Below are 15,771 nucleotides of genomic sequence, written 5' to 3'. Positions count from 1 at the left end.
TTATTTCTGAGGCTGGAAAGGTACGCAAAAGGGGCAAGGTTCTTGCCTTGCATGTAGCCTACCCAGCTTTGATCCCTGGCAGGTATGCCCCTTCTCCCCAACAAAACAACAACAACAGAAAACCTCTGTGGGTTTTTATTTTTTTGGGAGTGCACCAGATGATTCAGTGGGGTCAAAAAATAGGGAACTGTTCAGGCTAGGAATTGATTCTGATATATGAAAAGCTGAGGACCACTAGCCTCACTCTGACACAGTGCTCATGGGCCTCCAGGGCTATACCCAGTGGTGTTGGTTGGGGGCTGTTGTACTAGGGCTCAAAATTGGATTCTGGCACATGCAAAGCATGCAAACCTGCATCCTGGTACATGTAAAGCATACAAACCTGATTATCCCCACCTCCTATTTCTTTGTGGTTTTAAGATGACTATCTAGGGCTAGAAATGGCCCAGGGTTAAGGGTCTTGCTTTGCATGAAACTGATCCAGGCTCAATCCCTAATACCACATATGCACACATACGCACACTCCTCCCACCCCCACCTTAGCACTGTCAGAAGTGACCCCTGAGACTATAGCCAGGAATAGGCCCCAGGTGTCAGTTATGCCAGCGATGGTCCAGTGATGCCCTTCCCCCTAAAACAAAAAGATGTCTTAACACCAATTTTTTAAAAATTATTTAAATTGAATCACTGTGAGATACACAGTTGCAAAGTTGTTCAGTTACACCAGTGTTCAAACACATCCCTTCACCACATATATATTTCCTACCACCAGTGTCCCCTGTTTCCCTCCTGCCTCCTCACCTCCACCCCTACTTCTATGGCAGACACTTTTCTTTCTTTTTTAGGGACTGATAACACCAGATTTTTTACTATGAGAGCAAGGGACTGAGACAAAATACCCCGAAAAATTTTTATTTTGGAAAGAAAATCCTCTTGGCTTTATTTCACAATTCAGTCACTCAGAATAGGCCATATGCTCATCTCTTGAATAGTCATTCATTGAGAAAGGAGAAAGACAAAAAGAACTATGGCTTATTTATTGTTTTTTTTGTTCTTAGGTTTTTGGGCCACACCTGGTGGTGCTCAGGGCTTACTCCTGGCTCTGCACTCAGGAATCACACCTGGTGGGCTTGGACCATTGCCAGGGATTGAATCTGGGTTGGTCATGTTCAAGGCAAGCGCCCTACCCACTTAGTACCTGGATGGTACCCACTGTACTATCTCTTGGGCCCAAACTATGGCTTATCTGTTTTAATTTACTTTTATCTTTTTATTACTTTTTCTTAATCACCATGAGATACATGGTTACAAAGGTTTTCTTGATTAGATTTTAGTCATACAATGTTCCAACACCAGTCCCTTGTTCATTTCCTGCACTAATGTCCCCAGATTCCCTCCTACCCCTCCCTCCCCCACCTGCTTCTATGCTGGCACTTTCTCTCTCTCTCTCTCTCTCTCTCTCTCTCTCTCTCTCTCTCTCTCTCTCTGTCCCTCCCTCTCCCTCCCCCCCCACTTCAGCCCCCCTTTTCTTTCCCGTCCCCTGCCTAACCCTCTCCCCTTTCCCAGCCCTTTTTGGTATTTTGGTTTGCAATACAGATACTGAAGGGTTATCAAATACATTCTTTTACCTACTTTCAGCACTCAGTTCTTGTCCAGAATGATCTTTCCCAACTATTATTGTCATAGTGGACCTTCTTTATCCTTACATACTTGCCCCCCACCCCACCCCCCACATACTTGTGGCAGGCTTCCAACCATGGACCAGTTCTCATGGTTTCTGTTTTTACTATCCTTGGCTATTAGTCTCAGACTATGGGTTGTTTTATTTTTTTTCTATATCACACGAATGAGTGCAGTCATTCTATGTCTGTCCGTCTTGTGACTCATTTCACTCTGCATAATACTCTGTGTTCATCCATTTATAAGCAGATATCAAGACTTTCATTTTCCCTTGTGTAGATGTAAAACTCAGGCTTATTTTAGAGCACCCTTGATTCTGGGGGTTGAGTTAGAGCCTGCCTTCTCTGGAATTGTGTGATCTCTCTAAGTGTCCACAGTGGCAAGCAGGTTCACTTTACTAAGAATGACTGTTAGATAGTATTGAGTAATTTTTGCCACTACTCCAAAACATGTTTGGAGATTTCTTGAATGTTTCGGGATTTTTATTTAATAGTTATTCAGTAGCTGTTTTAATAAAGTAATATTGATACTTGAAATCAGAGTAGATAGAATTCAATGTCTTTCTTAAAAACTTTACAATTACTGGGCTGGAGCGACAGCACAGCAGGTAGGGCGTTTGCCTTGCACACGGTCAACCCGGGTTTGATTCCCAGCATCCCATATGGTCCCCCAGACACTGCCAGGAGTAATTCCTGAGTGTATGAGCCAGGAGTAAACCCTGTGCAACGCCAGGTATGACCCAAAAAGCCAAAAAAAAAAAAAGTTTACCATCACTTAACAAAAAGTACTATAGAAGTTACTCCTGTGTTTGATAGGAGGTTGAATTAGATAACCTTTGAAGATCCTGATCTGTGTCCATAAGTCATGACCACAGATTTGTTGATGTTAATTTATGAATTTGTCCTGCTTTTCAACTGATAAAACTAAATGCTATTAAAAGAGGTTTTTTGGAAGGAGGAGGATGGGGAAGTGTTGGGATTTCAGGCCCTACCTGGTTGTAGTCCAAGAATCAAACCAGGATTGATCACAGGGAAGTCAAACAACTTACTGTCTATATTGTCTTTCTAACCCCCAAACAATGTATTTATTTTTGGCTGGGGAGGCACACCTGGCTGTGCTCAGTGCTTACTCAGGACTCTGCACTCAGGGATCACTCCTCATGGGTTTAGGGAACCATAGGGGTGCAGGGATTGAACCTGGGTCTGCTGTGTGCAAGGTCAGCACCCTATCTCTGCTATACTTGGCCCCTCTGACCTCTAAAAATTTCTTGAGGATTTCTTTTATAATAACCCTGAGCATCTGTATTATCTTCTGCCTAATAAAGAAGTTAGATCTAAGATAGGAACCATAATGAAAAGAGATAAGTTAAATATTTTTTGTTTGCTTTTGGGGGGTTCATTTCCGGTTGTGCTTGGGGGCTACTCTGGGCTCAGTGTAGGAAGTTTCTTGGAGCAGTGCTTGGGAATGAACTCACACTTCACATATGCAAAGCAATCACTCAGCCCTTTGTCCTATCAGGCCCAACAAAGAAAAGGTGTTGTTTTATGTTTTTTGTTTGTTTGGTTTGGTTTGTTTTTGGGCCACACTCAGTGGTACTCAGGGGTTACTTCTGGCTCTGCACTTAGGAATTACTCCTGGCAATACTTGGGCAACAATATGGAATGCCAGGGATTGAACCTGAGTCAGCCACATGCAAGTCAAGCGTCCTAACCAGCTGTACTCTCTTAGTCCCAGCAGAATGTTTTTGTTCTGCTCAAATAATCGAAACCTGACCTCAAACTTTTTCTTCTTGTTTTTGTTTTGGGGCCACACCTAAAACGGTGCTGGGGCTTACTTAATGGCTCTGCACTCAAGAATTACTGAAGGACTATATGGGATGCTGGGGATCAAATTTAATTAGCTCAGCTGTGTGAAAGGCAAACTCTTTATCAGCTGTACTATCACTGTGGTCCTGGTTATATTGTTTCTTGAGGTGGTGGGGCATGGATTATTATTTTTTAACTATACCTTTCCAGTGCTATGTGTTCTGCTCATTTTGACTTCTAGCTAGCTCCTTTTACCTTTTCATATGTCTTCAGGGAAGTTGCAAACGTTGGCAGTATTGTTGCGACAGCTCAAGGCAGAGGGCCACAGGGTGCTCATATTTACCCAAATGACACGAATGCTGGATGTATTGGAGCAGTTTCTCACCTATCATGGCCACCTCTACTTGCGTCTGGATGGATCTACTAGAGTTGAACAGAGACAGGTAACTCAAGCATCTCTAGTCCTTAGAGACTCATCTCAGCTTCTGTTTTCTTTTCCAGGCCATGGGAATTCCAGGAGGGCCTATTAAACCTTGGGTCTTTGGGGGGAATGTGACTCCCAATACTATCTTTTTTTTCCCCCTTTCCTTCCAGGCTTTGATGGAACGGTTCAATGCAGACAAACGCATATTCTGCTTCATCCTTTCCACTCGGAGTGGGGGTGTGGGTGTGAACCTGACAGGAGCAGACACTGTTGTTTTTTATGACAGCGACTGGAATCCCACCATGGATGCACAGGCCCAGGATCGCTGTCATCGAATAGGCCAGACCCGAGATGTTCACATCTATAGGTATTGCCTAGTATCACCTCACCTGTTGCATATTTGCTTTGTTGGGTTTTATTGATCTATTTAGCTGTTTACATATGGCATTCATCACCTGGTAGGCTTATCAGTGAACGGACAGTGGAAGAAAACATCCTGAAAAAGGCCAATCAGAAGAGAATGTTGGGTGACATGGCCATTGAGGGAGGCAACTTTACCACAGCCTATTTTAAACAGGTACCAAGAGCTTTTTAGCCATGATAGACAGAAGAGAAATGTTGTCTGTAGGAATTTCTTCTTAACTAAAGAATGTGCCCTGATCTCCATAGACCGCCTCTTCAATTACTGCACTTGTAATACTTCTGTGAGCTGTCAGCACCTCGTTACATATCTGGGCCCAGCAGTGTAGTGACACTGACACTTTTCTCCTCTATTTTCTCCAATAGCAGACCATCCGTGAGTTGTTTGATATGCCCCTAGAAGAGCCATCTGGCTCCTCTGTACCCTCTGCCTCTGAAGATGATGAAGAGACTGTGGCCAGCAAGCAGACCCATATCTTGGAACAGGTGAAAAGGCAGTGGGGGGTTTCAAGAATAGAGCTATGGTTCTAGTCTCCGTTGGTTTTTTGTTTCTGGGCCACACCAAATGGTGCTTGGGGATTACTCCTGGTGTTGCACAGAAGACCGTACAGGATGCTAGGGACTGAACCTGGATTGGCTACCTACAGGAACTGGCTCTCTGGACCATCTAGTTTCTGTTAAGCTTGGGAAGTGGGGAGAACTTTTTCTGCCTGCCTATTAGCTTATAAGTTGACCTTCAGTACCTGTAAGTAGACTATGTATTGATTTTGCATGGTTTTATAGAAGACAGTATTTAGAATTTTTGGTTTCAGATTTATTTACCAACAATACTTGTCACAGTATTTCTTAGCCAAGTCTATCAAGTACTTTTCTGAGCCTTGCTTTCCACTTCTCTGGAATGCTAATGAGAAGGCAGTAACTGAGGATTAAATGGCACAGTGTATGTAATAAAAACTTGGTTTAGGGGCTGGAGTGATAGTACAGTGGGTTGGGCGTTTCCCTTAACATGGCCAACTCAAGTTCGATTCCCAGCACCCCATATGGTCCCCGAGTACCATCAGGAGTAATTCCTGAGTGCAAAGCCAGGAGAAGCCCCTGTGCATCGCCTGGTGTGACACCCCCACCCCCCCACCCCCCGCAAAAAAAAAAGAACTTGGTGTAAAGTTTTTTTTGAAACATTGATGCATAATAAAATTATGCAATAAGGAATAAGTAAAATAAAATTATGCACTTAAAAATGCTTTTATTATGCTTTTAAATGGACTGTAAAACCCTGTCTCAAAATGTATTGAATTAAAAATTTTGGTGAGAGGTCTGAGTATTTGTGTTTTCTCAAAGCCTTTAAAAACTTTTTGGAACTGTATGAGTAGGTTACTTTCAGTGACTTCTGAAGGTTTCTGGGTATTCATCTCAAGGAAAAGATTAGATGCGGATAGTCTATTGTCATGAGGCACTGTAGAAAAATAAGGAAAACCGCTGTGTTGTCCGTTGTCATGCATTCCTCCCCCCCTTTTCTGGAACTTGTAATTTTGTTGTCTTTTTGGGTATTGGGGGGAGTTCCCCCAAAAAGTGTTCAAGAGGCTCCCCATTGATTCCTGGTCAACTGGGCCAGCGATTTAATGTAAGTGCCAGAGGATGTGATGGTGCTGGGTCTACCCAGCCCACCCCTATTGTGCTGGCCATGTCCAGTAGCATACCTGGTAGGGCTTAGGTTTTCCTATTTTGGGAATTATTTTCATGGTTTTTTTGTTTTGGGGCTATACTTGATAATGTTCGGGGGTTATTCCTGACTGTGTACTTGGGCATTTCTCCTGGCGGTACCCAGTGGATCATATAGGATGCTGGGGATCAAACTTAGGTCAGCCACATGCAAGTCTAGCACCCTACCAGCTGTGCTCTTTCTCCAGCCCCTGTGTTGGGAATTCAGACCTGGGCATGCACTCTAACATCTATACTGTCTCCTGGTCCCTGGGGATTGCTTTTTTCACAAGCTCTGAAAAAAGAAAGTCAGACCGGAGAAAATAGCTCAGTGAGCTAAGAGCTTTTCCTGCAGCGGATCTGGCTTAATCCCCATCATAGCCACCACATGGTCTCTCAATATGGAGCCAGGTATTTTCCTTGGCCATTGATGGGTGCATCCTCCAAACAAAAATAACAAGAAATAGACCCAAAAAACTCTTAAAGGGTTCTTTTGTTCTTGGTGGGATTCTTACTCACATCCATTATACCTTTTGTGGACCTCTCTATTGCTTTGGTGACTCAGAAAGCCCAGAAGAGAATGGAGTTTTGGTGTGAACGTGACCTTAAAATCAAGGATAATAATATTTTATTTAAGTTTTTTTCTTTCTTTATGCCTTTGCAGGCATTGTGTCGGGCAGAGGATGAAGAAGATATCCGTGCAGCCACCCAGGCCAAAGCAGAACAGGTGGCTGAGCTTGCAGAATTCAATGAGAATGAAGGCTTTCCTTCTGGTGAGGGAGAGGAGACCAGTCGCCCTGGGGCTGAGGATGAGGAGGTATCCCGAGCTGAACAGGAAATTGCTGCCCTTGTAGAACAGGTCAGTGTTGGGTCCACTGTCACCTCCCATAGTTTCTTGCTCTAGATTGTTTTCTGTGGTGATGATTGATGGTGATAAAGGGTTGTGGGCTCTGGACACGAATTCCCTGTGTTTATCATTGTTGAACTTCCCCCACAGTTAACCCCCATTGAGCGCTATGCCATGAAATTCTTGGAAGCCTCACTGGAGGAGGTGAGCCGAGAGGAGCTCAAACAAGCAGAAGTGAGTATATCTGGGGGTGAGAGGGGGGAACAGAAGTGGGAAGCTGCTGCTTTCTATTCACTTCCCACTCTCTTGCCCCCGTCCGACCACCCCATGGGCTCTGTTGTTGGTAGGAACAAGTGGAAGCTGCCCGCAAGGACCTGGATCAAGCCAAGGAAGAGGTGTTCCGGCTGCCCCAAGAGGAGGAGGAGGGCCCAGGGGCTGGGGATGAGGTTTCCAGTGGGACTGGTGGAGGCAGCCATCGGCGCAGTAAGAAGGCCAAGGCCCCTGAAAGGCCAGGGACTCGTGTCAGTGAGCGTCTTCGTGGAGCCCGGGCTGAGACTCAAGGGGCAAACCACACTCCTGTCACATCTACCCATCATGCCCGCAGCACCTCCACGCCCTCTCGCTGCAGCCCTGCCAGGGAAAGAGTTCCCCGACCAACACCCAGGCCTCGACCCACTCCAGCTCCAGCTCCAGCTCCAGCTCCAGCTCCAGCTCCAGCTCCAGCTCCAGCTCCTGCTCCAGCTCCTGCTCCTGCTGCAGTTCCTGCCCCAACTCCTGTCCCTGTCCCAGTCCCCATTTCAGCCCCCAATCCAGTAACCATGCTTCCTATCCATATCTTGCCTTCTCCCCCTCTTCCTCCACAGATTCCTCCCTCTTGTTCTTCTGCTTGTACCCCTCCTCCTGCCTGTACCCCTCCACCAGCTCATACCCCACCTCCAACCCAAACCTCTCTCTTAACCCCTTCCTCCCCGCTCCTGCTTGGTTTACCTTCTATGCCTGTCTCTCCCCTAGCTACCAACGTCTCCTTAGGCGTGGGGCCTGAGGCAGAGCTGCGTGTGCAAGCCCTGGCATCTACTGAGTCACTGGTTGATACAGCCAGTTCTGAGACTTCCCCACTTCCTCTTGTGCCCCCTAAGGATCTGTTGCCAGTTGCTGTTGAGAACCTGCCCATGTCAGAGAAGAACCTTTCTCTCACCTCTTCTGCACCTAGCCCAACCCTGGAGACTGGCAGTGTCCCCAACGGTCAAGAGCAGGAAGTGCCAGAGCCTGCTGAGGGGACTGTCCTCACAGTGCTGCCTGATGGTGAGGAGATGCCCAGATGTCTGAGTGAGAGCAATGGGCTGGAACTCCCACCCGCAGCAGCATCTGATGAGCAACTTCAGGAACCCTTGGAGGCTGACAAGAGTGTAGAAGTGGTAGAGGCCCAGACCCCTTCCTCCAGTCCAGAGAAGCCACAGGAACTCATTGCTGCTGAGGTCACAGCCGCATCAACCTCAACCTCAGCCACCTCCTCACCTGAGGGTCCTTCGCCTGTCCGGCCCCCTCGGCGTCGCACCAGTGCTGATGTAGAAATCAGGGGCCAGGGGGCTGGCCGGCCAGGGCAGCCTCCAGGCCCTAAAGTGCTTCGGAAGCTCCCAGGACGACTGGTGACTGTGGTAGAGGAAAAGGAACTGGTGAGGAGACGGAGACAGCAGCGGGGAACTGCCAGCACTCTGGTGCCTGTCGTCTCTGAGACTGGTGCCAGCCCGGGAAGCCCATCTACCCACAGCATGTCGGGGACAGAATCCTCACCCCCCACCGGTGGGCCCTGTGAAGCTGCTCCCCCCTCCACTTTGCCTACCCCAACCCAGCAACCCTTCGTAGCTCGCCGTCGCATTGAGCTGGGGGTGACTGGTGGGGGCAGTCCAGAGAATGGAGAAGGGGCCTTGCTTACCATCACTCCTCCTGCTGTGAAACGTCGGAGGGGGAGGCCCCCCAAGAAGAACAGGTCTCCAGCAGATGCTGGGCGAGGGGTGGATGAGGCGCCTTCCTCCACCTCGAAGGGAAAAACCAATGGGGCTGATCCTGGGGCGGAGACCCTTATCGTTGCGGACCCTGTCCTGGGACCCCAGCTTATTCCTGAGTCCCAACCTCTTGGACCCCAGCCCCTTCATAGACCCGAGCCCATCATCCTGTCACCTGTGGAGAAGAGAAGGCGCGGGCGGCCCCCTAAGGCACGCGATTTGCCCATTCCTGGGACCATTTCGTCTCCAGGGGATGGCAGCTTAGAGAGCCGGACACAGCCTCTCCCGCTGCCACCACCCCTGCCACCACTCCTAACCTGTCCCACTGCTACTGTCGCCAACACTGTCACCACTCTCACCATTTCAACATCCCCACCCAAGCGGAAGCGGGGCCGGCCTCCCAAGAATCCACCATCGCCTCGGCCCAGCCAGCTCCCTGTCTTGGACCGTGACAGCTCCTCTGTCCTTGAGAGCTGTGGAATGGGGAGGCGGCGGCACCCCCAGGGCCAGGGGGAGAGTGAGGGTAGTTCCTCTGATGAGGATGGAAGCCGCCCTCTCACCCGCCTGGCCCGCTTACGGCTTGAAGCAGAGGGTATGCGGGGACGAAAGAGTGAAGGGTCCATGGTAGTGGCTGTAATTCAGGATGACTTGGATTTAGCAGAGAGTGGGCCAGGGGGTTTAGAGTTGACACCACCTGTGGCTTCACTGACTCCGAAGCTGCGTTCGACCCGGCTGCGTCCAGGGTCTCTAGTGCCCCCGCTAGAGACGGAGAAGGTGCCTCGCAAACGGGCAGGGGCCCCAGTTGGGGGAGGAACTGGGCTGGCAAAGCGGGGTCGTCTGCAGCCCCCTAGTCCTCTGGCACCTGAGGGCTCAGTAGAGGAGTCAGAGGCAGAAGCCTCAGGTGAGGACGAGGAAGGGGATGGAATCCCACGTCGCCGACCTGCCCCCCGCAGACTTGGTGGAGCCACCACCCAAGGGGACCAGCGCATCCTGCGCAGCAGTGCCCCACCCCACCTGACCGTCCCTACCGTTAGTCACAGAGGCCGCAAGGCCAAGACGTGAATGGGCGGCCCCCCTACGCAGGCTTTCCGCCGTGGCCCCTCTCCTTCCACAACCAGGCCTGACTCTGTTAACCACTACTTGAAGTCTTTTGAGGGGGAAAGCCTCCAGGGAGACATAGGGGCCTTCCCCCTTCTTTCCACCAAAGTAGGGGGTAGGCAACTGGTTGTCATGGAAACGGGGCTCTTCACATACCCCCTTCCCTTCCACCCCACATGGCTGGGCAGTGTTAAGGGTGGCAAGATAGTCTCTGTCCCCACCCCCTTGTACTTGATTCCCCAGCTATCTTTCACAGCCCCCCCACCCTTAGGGGAAGGGGGAGGGGCTTCTCTACAATGAGTTTTTTCTTTTTTTTTTTTTTTTTAAGAAGAAAAAAATAATAAACTTAGTTTCTGTATGAGCATCCGCGTAAGGAGGCTTCTGATTTTCTGGTCTGGTGGAGGGTTGGGTGGGAACTTTGGGCATTTTTCTCCTCCCTCTTGCTCTTCCAAAGACCCCACTACCTGATCTCTAACCCAGAAGTAATACATCTTTGAAGAGGCAGAACTCTCAACCCAAGAGGGAATTGGCAAACCCTTCCCTGGTAGGGTTTGTTGCCCTGAAGTTGGTTTTCAGTTACATATTTTCCCTCTCCTGTTCCCTCAACTCCTGGTCTTTTCCTCAGAACTCCGATGCCTTTGGCGTTTCCCTCTTGTCCTTCTTGCTCAGGTACTTCCACTCCTTTTCCAGAAGGCAGACATCTTACCTCCAGTTAATCCATCCGTTGCCCTCCCTTTCATTCTTCCATCTAGCCAAACTGGTTTGAGTCAGCCACACCCCTTTCCAAGCTCCTGGGGTTCTTCAGGTGGTGGCAGGCTACCCAACCCCACCCCTGGGTTTGGCTTGGAGCCCTGAGTCTGCTCCATCTCCACCCAAGCCAAATCAAACCTGAGGCAGGAGCCGAAACTCACAGTCTCTCAAGGCTATCGGCAGGTAAGAGCACCTGTTGGTTTTTGTACTTTTTCTTTGAGCTCAACTTCCTTGAACTACTTCGTTTGTTCTTCCTCTGGTGACTGTTTGCCTCTTCTGAGTTCTTTCCTGTGTTCTGAAGCTTCTTTCCTCTGCTTATCTTGCCGCCGCCCCCCCCCCCCCTTAAGCCCTTTCTAGCCTTTGTTGTACTTAGAGAACTGCAGATGGTTTTGGGGTTTTTGTGTAGTATGTATGGGAATGATTGGAAATGAGGGTAGGGTGGAGATTGGATGAGGTGAGCTAGAACTCAGGACATAGAAGCGATTAAGGCATCATTATGCAGGTTTCTGTGGGTAATGAGATCATTCAGACTGAGTTAATGAGTTGTGTGGTCTGGATTAAACTGGAGAGGATGTGCAGAGAGCTCAGTAAAGAAGACTTCGATTCAGGTAAGGAAGGCCTTTCTGAGTTGGTTTCTTCAGTTTTAAAGAAGAAACTTAAATGGGTTTAAGGTCTCTTTTACCCCATCCCCAGAACTATATTTTCATATGAAATGACTACTTTGGGAAGGGCTATAGGGTGCTAGTCTCTGATCCTCCTTTAATATTTAGGGACAGTCTGTAGGAAACTTTAGGGCCCTTGGGAATGTAGTTTAAAACATCACTCATTTACATAGATTCCTAGCAGCTTTGGAGATTGTGTTTCTCCTGTTTTTTTTTTTTTATTTCAATCTGCATTTCATAATTTGGTTTTCCCCCATTTAGCATAATAGTAATACAGATAATACTGTATTCATACTGGCTTGCCTTATTTAAAGGCTTGAAATCTTAGGCTGAGGGAAAAGGATTCTAGCTTCACACTCTTGATCTCTGAGTCACTTGGTAAGTTCTCCAGTAAGGCAGCATTCCTGAACAATTGGGCTAGGCATGGTCAGAGAAAGGGGTGGAGTCTGAGCAAGTTAGGTCAAGGGCTCAGTTGGGCTTACAGGTTCCCTGACTATATCGCCCACAGGTGATGGAGGACGAGGAGAAGGCAGTGGAGAGCTTGGTGTGCAAAACGGAAGCTTCTCATTCTCCATCCCCCATCCGTTGCTGCTGGCTCCGCCTCCGCTACTGGGCAGCTACTAGCATTATCTGTGGCTGCTCTTGCCTGGGAGTTGTGGCCCTTGTTTTTGCCATCAAGGTGAGGAATATAATTCCTATGGGAGCAGGAGGTGGGGTGGGTGCAGTGAGGCAGTGGTTTTGCACTATCTGAATTAACTACAGATAATTGATCATTTCCTAAGTACCTGGTAGAACTTCACTCTGACCTTGTGCCAGAAATAATAAGATATGGTTCCTGCTGTAAGAGCACCCAGTTTAATCAGACAAATATGAAAATAGGTTTTAATGGAATGAATGCAGCTTAGAAGTACTATAATAGAAACATGAAGCTTTCTGGGGACCAGGGAAAAGTAAGTGTGTGTAGTGAAATAGGTGACAGGAAAGGAACTTTAAAAGATGAGTGAGTGGGGGCCGGAGCGAGTAGGGCATTTGCCTTGCACGTGGCTGACCCAGGTTCGATCCCCAGCATCCCGTATGGTCCCCCAAGCACCGCCAAGAGTAATTCCTGAGTGCAGAGCCAGGAGTAACCCCTGAGCATCGCTGGGTGTGACCCAGAAAGGAAAAAAAAATTAAAAATGAGTGAGAAAAGAGGGGGGGGGGGAGTATGAATAAATTCTAGGTAAAGGCAGCAGTGTACAGAAGCCTGGTCAGTTCAGCATACTGATGAGAAATGGAGATTAAGGGCCAGTGATAAGCTCAGGAGTAGAGCACTTGCCTTGCATGTGTGAGGCCCTCGGTTTGGTCCTGGACACTGCAAAGAAAAAGAAAAATCAGAGTTCCCTTAGGCGTATGAGTGTCCAAAGCTGCGCTTTATTGTGGAAGTACTGGGGAGTGATTGAAGGGTTTTTGCAGAGAGTGACCTCATCAGATTTGTGTTTCAGTAAGACCCACTCTCAAGGCCTCCATGGAAGATGAATTGGAAGGGACAAGACTGAAAGCAACATGCAGTGATTAGAGGAATCTCTAGGAATCTGGAAGAAGCTTTAGGGTTTTGAGACGGTGCCTTCGTATTTTAAAATAGAAAACTATACATGTACCATTTAAAAAGCCACATAATCTAACAAACATCATGCTGGAATTTTCTCAATCCTAGGTGTATTTTAACACTCAGAAATTATACCTATCCTGAGAATTTCTGGGTTTCATGCGGGCAGATTTATGAAAAGAATGTTTAACGATAGGAAAGATAAGATCTGTTAGGCTCGAGAATGGCATGTTTGTTGACTGGGCAGGAGTAAAGTATTCCAAGTTGTTTATTATTTCTTGCCAGGAATCCCAAATTTTGAATGAATCTGGATGAGTAAATAAAGAGAGGAAATGAAAAGATAGCAATGATTTCCCTGGGGCTGGGCACGTAGCTGTGTAGAAGAAGCCTCTGGGTTTGATCTCTGCACCAAAAGCAAAACAACAAAACTTTTCCCCTAAGATTACTTGTGAACTGAGGCCATTCTGGAAGGTGGTAGGGCATAGCAGGTAACATATTTTACAGCTGTGGCATGAACATTAGATGAAATGGAGGTTGAGGATATGAGTATAAAGTTTTGAGCATGGAGGAGTGGAGTGGGGCAGTGGGCACTTTGGGATAGAAGCAGGGGGAAAACCTAACCAAAAACCTGCCCCCACAGGCGGAAGAGCGGCATAAGGCAGGCCGATCCGAGGAGGCAGAGCACTGGGGGGTCCGGGCCCGGAGGCTCATCCTGGCCAGCTTTGTCGTCTGGCTTATGGTCCTCATTCTGGGCCCCCTGCTGCTGTGGCTGCTCTCCTACGCCATCGCCCAGGCTGAGTGAACCTGGGTGGCCTCTGCTGAGAGTCAGCTAGACTTCCTGGATCCTGCAATGTGGAATTGCTAGGGTCCGGTACCAGCAGAGGTCTCTCATGGCTGGAAGGATGGTGCCTCTCAAGGGGCTTTGGAAGAGAACTTCTAGCCCTTTCTCTGAGGAGGCGGAGCTGAGACTGATGAGGGGGAAGTCAGCTTGCTCTGTTCTTTCAGTGCCCTCCACCCCAGTACCCCCCAACCCTACCCCGTCCTATGGATCTCTATTCAAAGGTGGGGTTGAAGACCAGGCCGACTTTTATTAGAATCTGTTTTGTAATAAAGAGCTTTTTTAGTGGTGAAATCCTGTCTAATTGTTCTTCCCCTGCTTTCCCTGGGCCCTTTATGAGAACCAGACTTTAATATATGTCTAATGTAGAAATCTGCTTTACCCCTACCTAGGAGCTCCAAGAGAACAACAATCTTGTTTCTGTACTTTTATTATACTGGGAGTTTTCCTTCTTTGGAAAGCTTCCAGCTTCTCCCTCACATCAGCAAGGAGACTGAAGACACAGAGGAAGAGTAATAATGACAGCTATTTACTGAGTACTTAGTATATCCAAGTCTGTGTTCTGAACACTTTACATCAGGCACAGATTACCCAAAATCAACATAGTGACAGAACTGAGATTGAACGCAGATATTTTGGTTCCAGCATTGAGAGGAGTAGGAAAATTGGATTACAGCAACAGACAGCTGTATGCAAATAGCAGGATTATATGATAACATATGTCTACTTGGGAGAAGGGAATGTTGACCACACTTCTTGGTGCTCAGGATCACTCCCAGCAGTGCTTGGAGAACCATGTACTGCTGGAGACTGAACCAGGTTTGGCCGCATGCAAGACAAGTGCCTTAACCCCTATATACTCTTTAGCCCATAATAACATTTTTTTCTTCCTTTTTTTGTTTTGTTTTTTTTGGTCGGGGTGTTTTTTTGGGTCACACACAACTGTGCTCAAGACTTACTCCTGGCTCTGTGCTCAGGGATCACTCCTGGCAAGTTCGGGGGACCATACATAGTGCCAGGAGTAGAAGCCTAGTCAGCTGTGTGCAGGGCAGCACCTTCCCTGCTGTACTATCTCGACAGCTGTCATGATAATATTTTTGAAATTGAAGCACATCACATAGGAAAATAATCCAAAATAAATACACAGCAGAATAAAGTTTTTGTTTGTTTTTAAATTTATTTTTCTTAATGATGAGACTGTGCCACACCTGGTGGTGCTCAAGGCTTTCTCCGGCTCTGTTGTTGAGGGGCTCAAATGTGGTGCTAGGAATCAAACCCAGGTCGGCTGTGTGCAAGGCAAATGCTTTACCTGCTATACGATCTCTCCAGCCTACAGCTAAATAAGTTAAAGCAAACATCTGTGAAAACACCATTCAGTCCAGAAATTATTACCAGTATTCAAAAGTTTCCTCTGTAAATGGTCCCAATCACTATTCTCATTTCTTCTGTAGTTAACTACCATTCTTACAAGTATTTTAGTTCAGCCAGCATTTGAATTTATATAAGTAGAATCACGTATTTTCATTGTTTCACTTATTTACAATTGTGAGATTTAATGATATTTGGTATAGCTGTAGTTTTTATTGTTGTCTTACAGGTTTTATTTATATTCCATTATACGAGTATACTGCAATTTATTCATTTTCTGTTATTGAACTCTTCAGTGTTTCTTTTGGGGGATATTATAAAGAAACATGCTACTGTGGTCATCCTGTACACATCTCTTCAAGTACATGTGCCTTGGGAATGGAATCACTACTTTGCAATTCAGAAACCAGCAGACCATGTAAAGCAATTAAAAATGTGCACACACTAAAGAGAGATTAAAGGGGAAAAAGAATGTGGTGATTGTCTTAAGTGTTCCAGAAGGAAAAATGAAGAAATTCTTAGTTGGTTCCAAAGGTAAGAGTTAACCATGAGAAAACGCCACGTATAGGGCAGTGGTTCTCCAATTTGGCTTC

The 15,771-nt window shown here is 47.3% G+C and overlaps 2 protein-coding genes across 6 annotated transcripts in view; both read left to right on the top strand.

The window, feature by feature from the left end:
- The window catches only part of SRCAP (Snf2 related CREBBP activator protein), a 42,690-nt gene extending 32,351 nt beyond the window's left edge, over nucleotides 1-10,339 (top strand). For all 4 annotated transcript variants that reach the window (XM_056137698.1, XM_056137699.1, XM_056137695.1 and 1 more), the window contains 7 exons: nucleotides 3,759-3,928; nucleotides 4,080-4,276; nucleotides 4,372-4,486; nucleotides 4,696-4,815; nucleotides 6,692-6,886; nucleotides 7,025-7,108; nucleotides 7,222-10,339. In XM_056137698.1, the coding sequence (XP_055993673.1) occupies nucleotides 3,759-3,928; nucleotides 4,080-4,276; nucleotides 4,372-4,486; nucleotides 4,696-4,815; nucleotides 6,692-6,886; nucleotides 7,025-7,108; nucleotides 7,222-9,939 (3,599 nt within the window). In that variant the 3' untranslated portion in view covers nucleotides 9,940-10,339. The remainder of the gene's footprint in view (nucleotides 1-3,758; nucleotides 3,929-4,079; nucleotides 4,277-4,371; nucleotides 4,487-4,695; nucleotides 4,816-6,691; nucleotides 6,887-7,024; nucleotides 7,109-7,221) is intronic.
- A 44-nt stretch (nucleotides 10,340-10,383) lies between these two features.
- TMEM265 (transmembrane protein 265) lies at nucleotides 10,384-14,104 on the top strand. Of its 2 annotated transcripts, XM_056137700.1 has the most exons (3): nucleotides 10,384-10,908; nucleotides 11,896-12,066; nucleotides 13,613-14,104. In XM_056137700.1, exons 2-3 carry the CDS (start codon nucleotides 11,899-11,901, stop codon nucleotides 13,772-13,774), a joined length of 330 nt encoding a protein of 109 aa, XP_055993675.1. In that variant the 5' UTR covers nucleotides 10,384-10,908; nucleotides 11,896-11,898; the 3' UTR covers nucleotides 13,775-14,104. The 2 variants fall into 2 exon arrangements, with proteins under 2 accessions (XP_055993675.1, XP_055993676.1); XM_056137701.1 differs by lacking the exon at nucleotides 10,384-10,908 and having other exon boundaries at nucleotides 11,697-12,066.
- Nucleotides 14,105-15,771: the final 1,667 nt, after the last annotated feature.

The sequence above is a fragment of the Sorex fumeus genome, unplaced genomic scaffold (assembly GCF_029834395.1).
Source record: "Sorex fumeus unplaced genomic scaffold, SorFum_2.1 ptg000126l, whole genome shotgun sequence".
Lineage (NCBI taxonomy): Eukaryota > Metazoa > Chordata > Mammalia > Eulipotyphla > Soricidae > Sorex > Sorex fumeus.
This window is presented reverse-complemented; position numbering and strand designations above follow the sequence as displayed.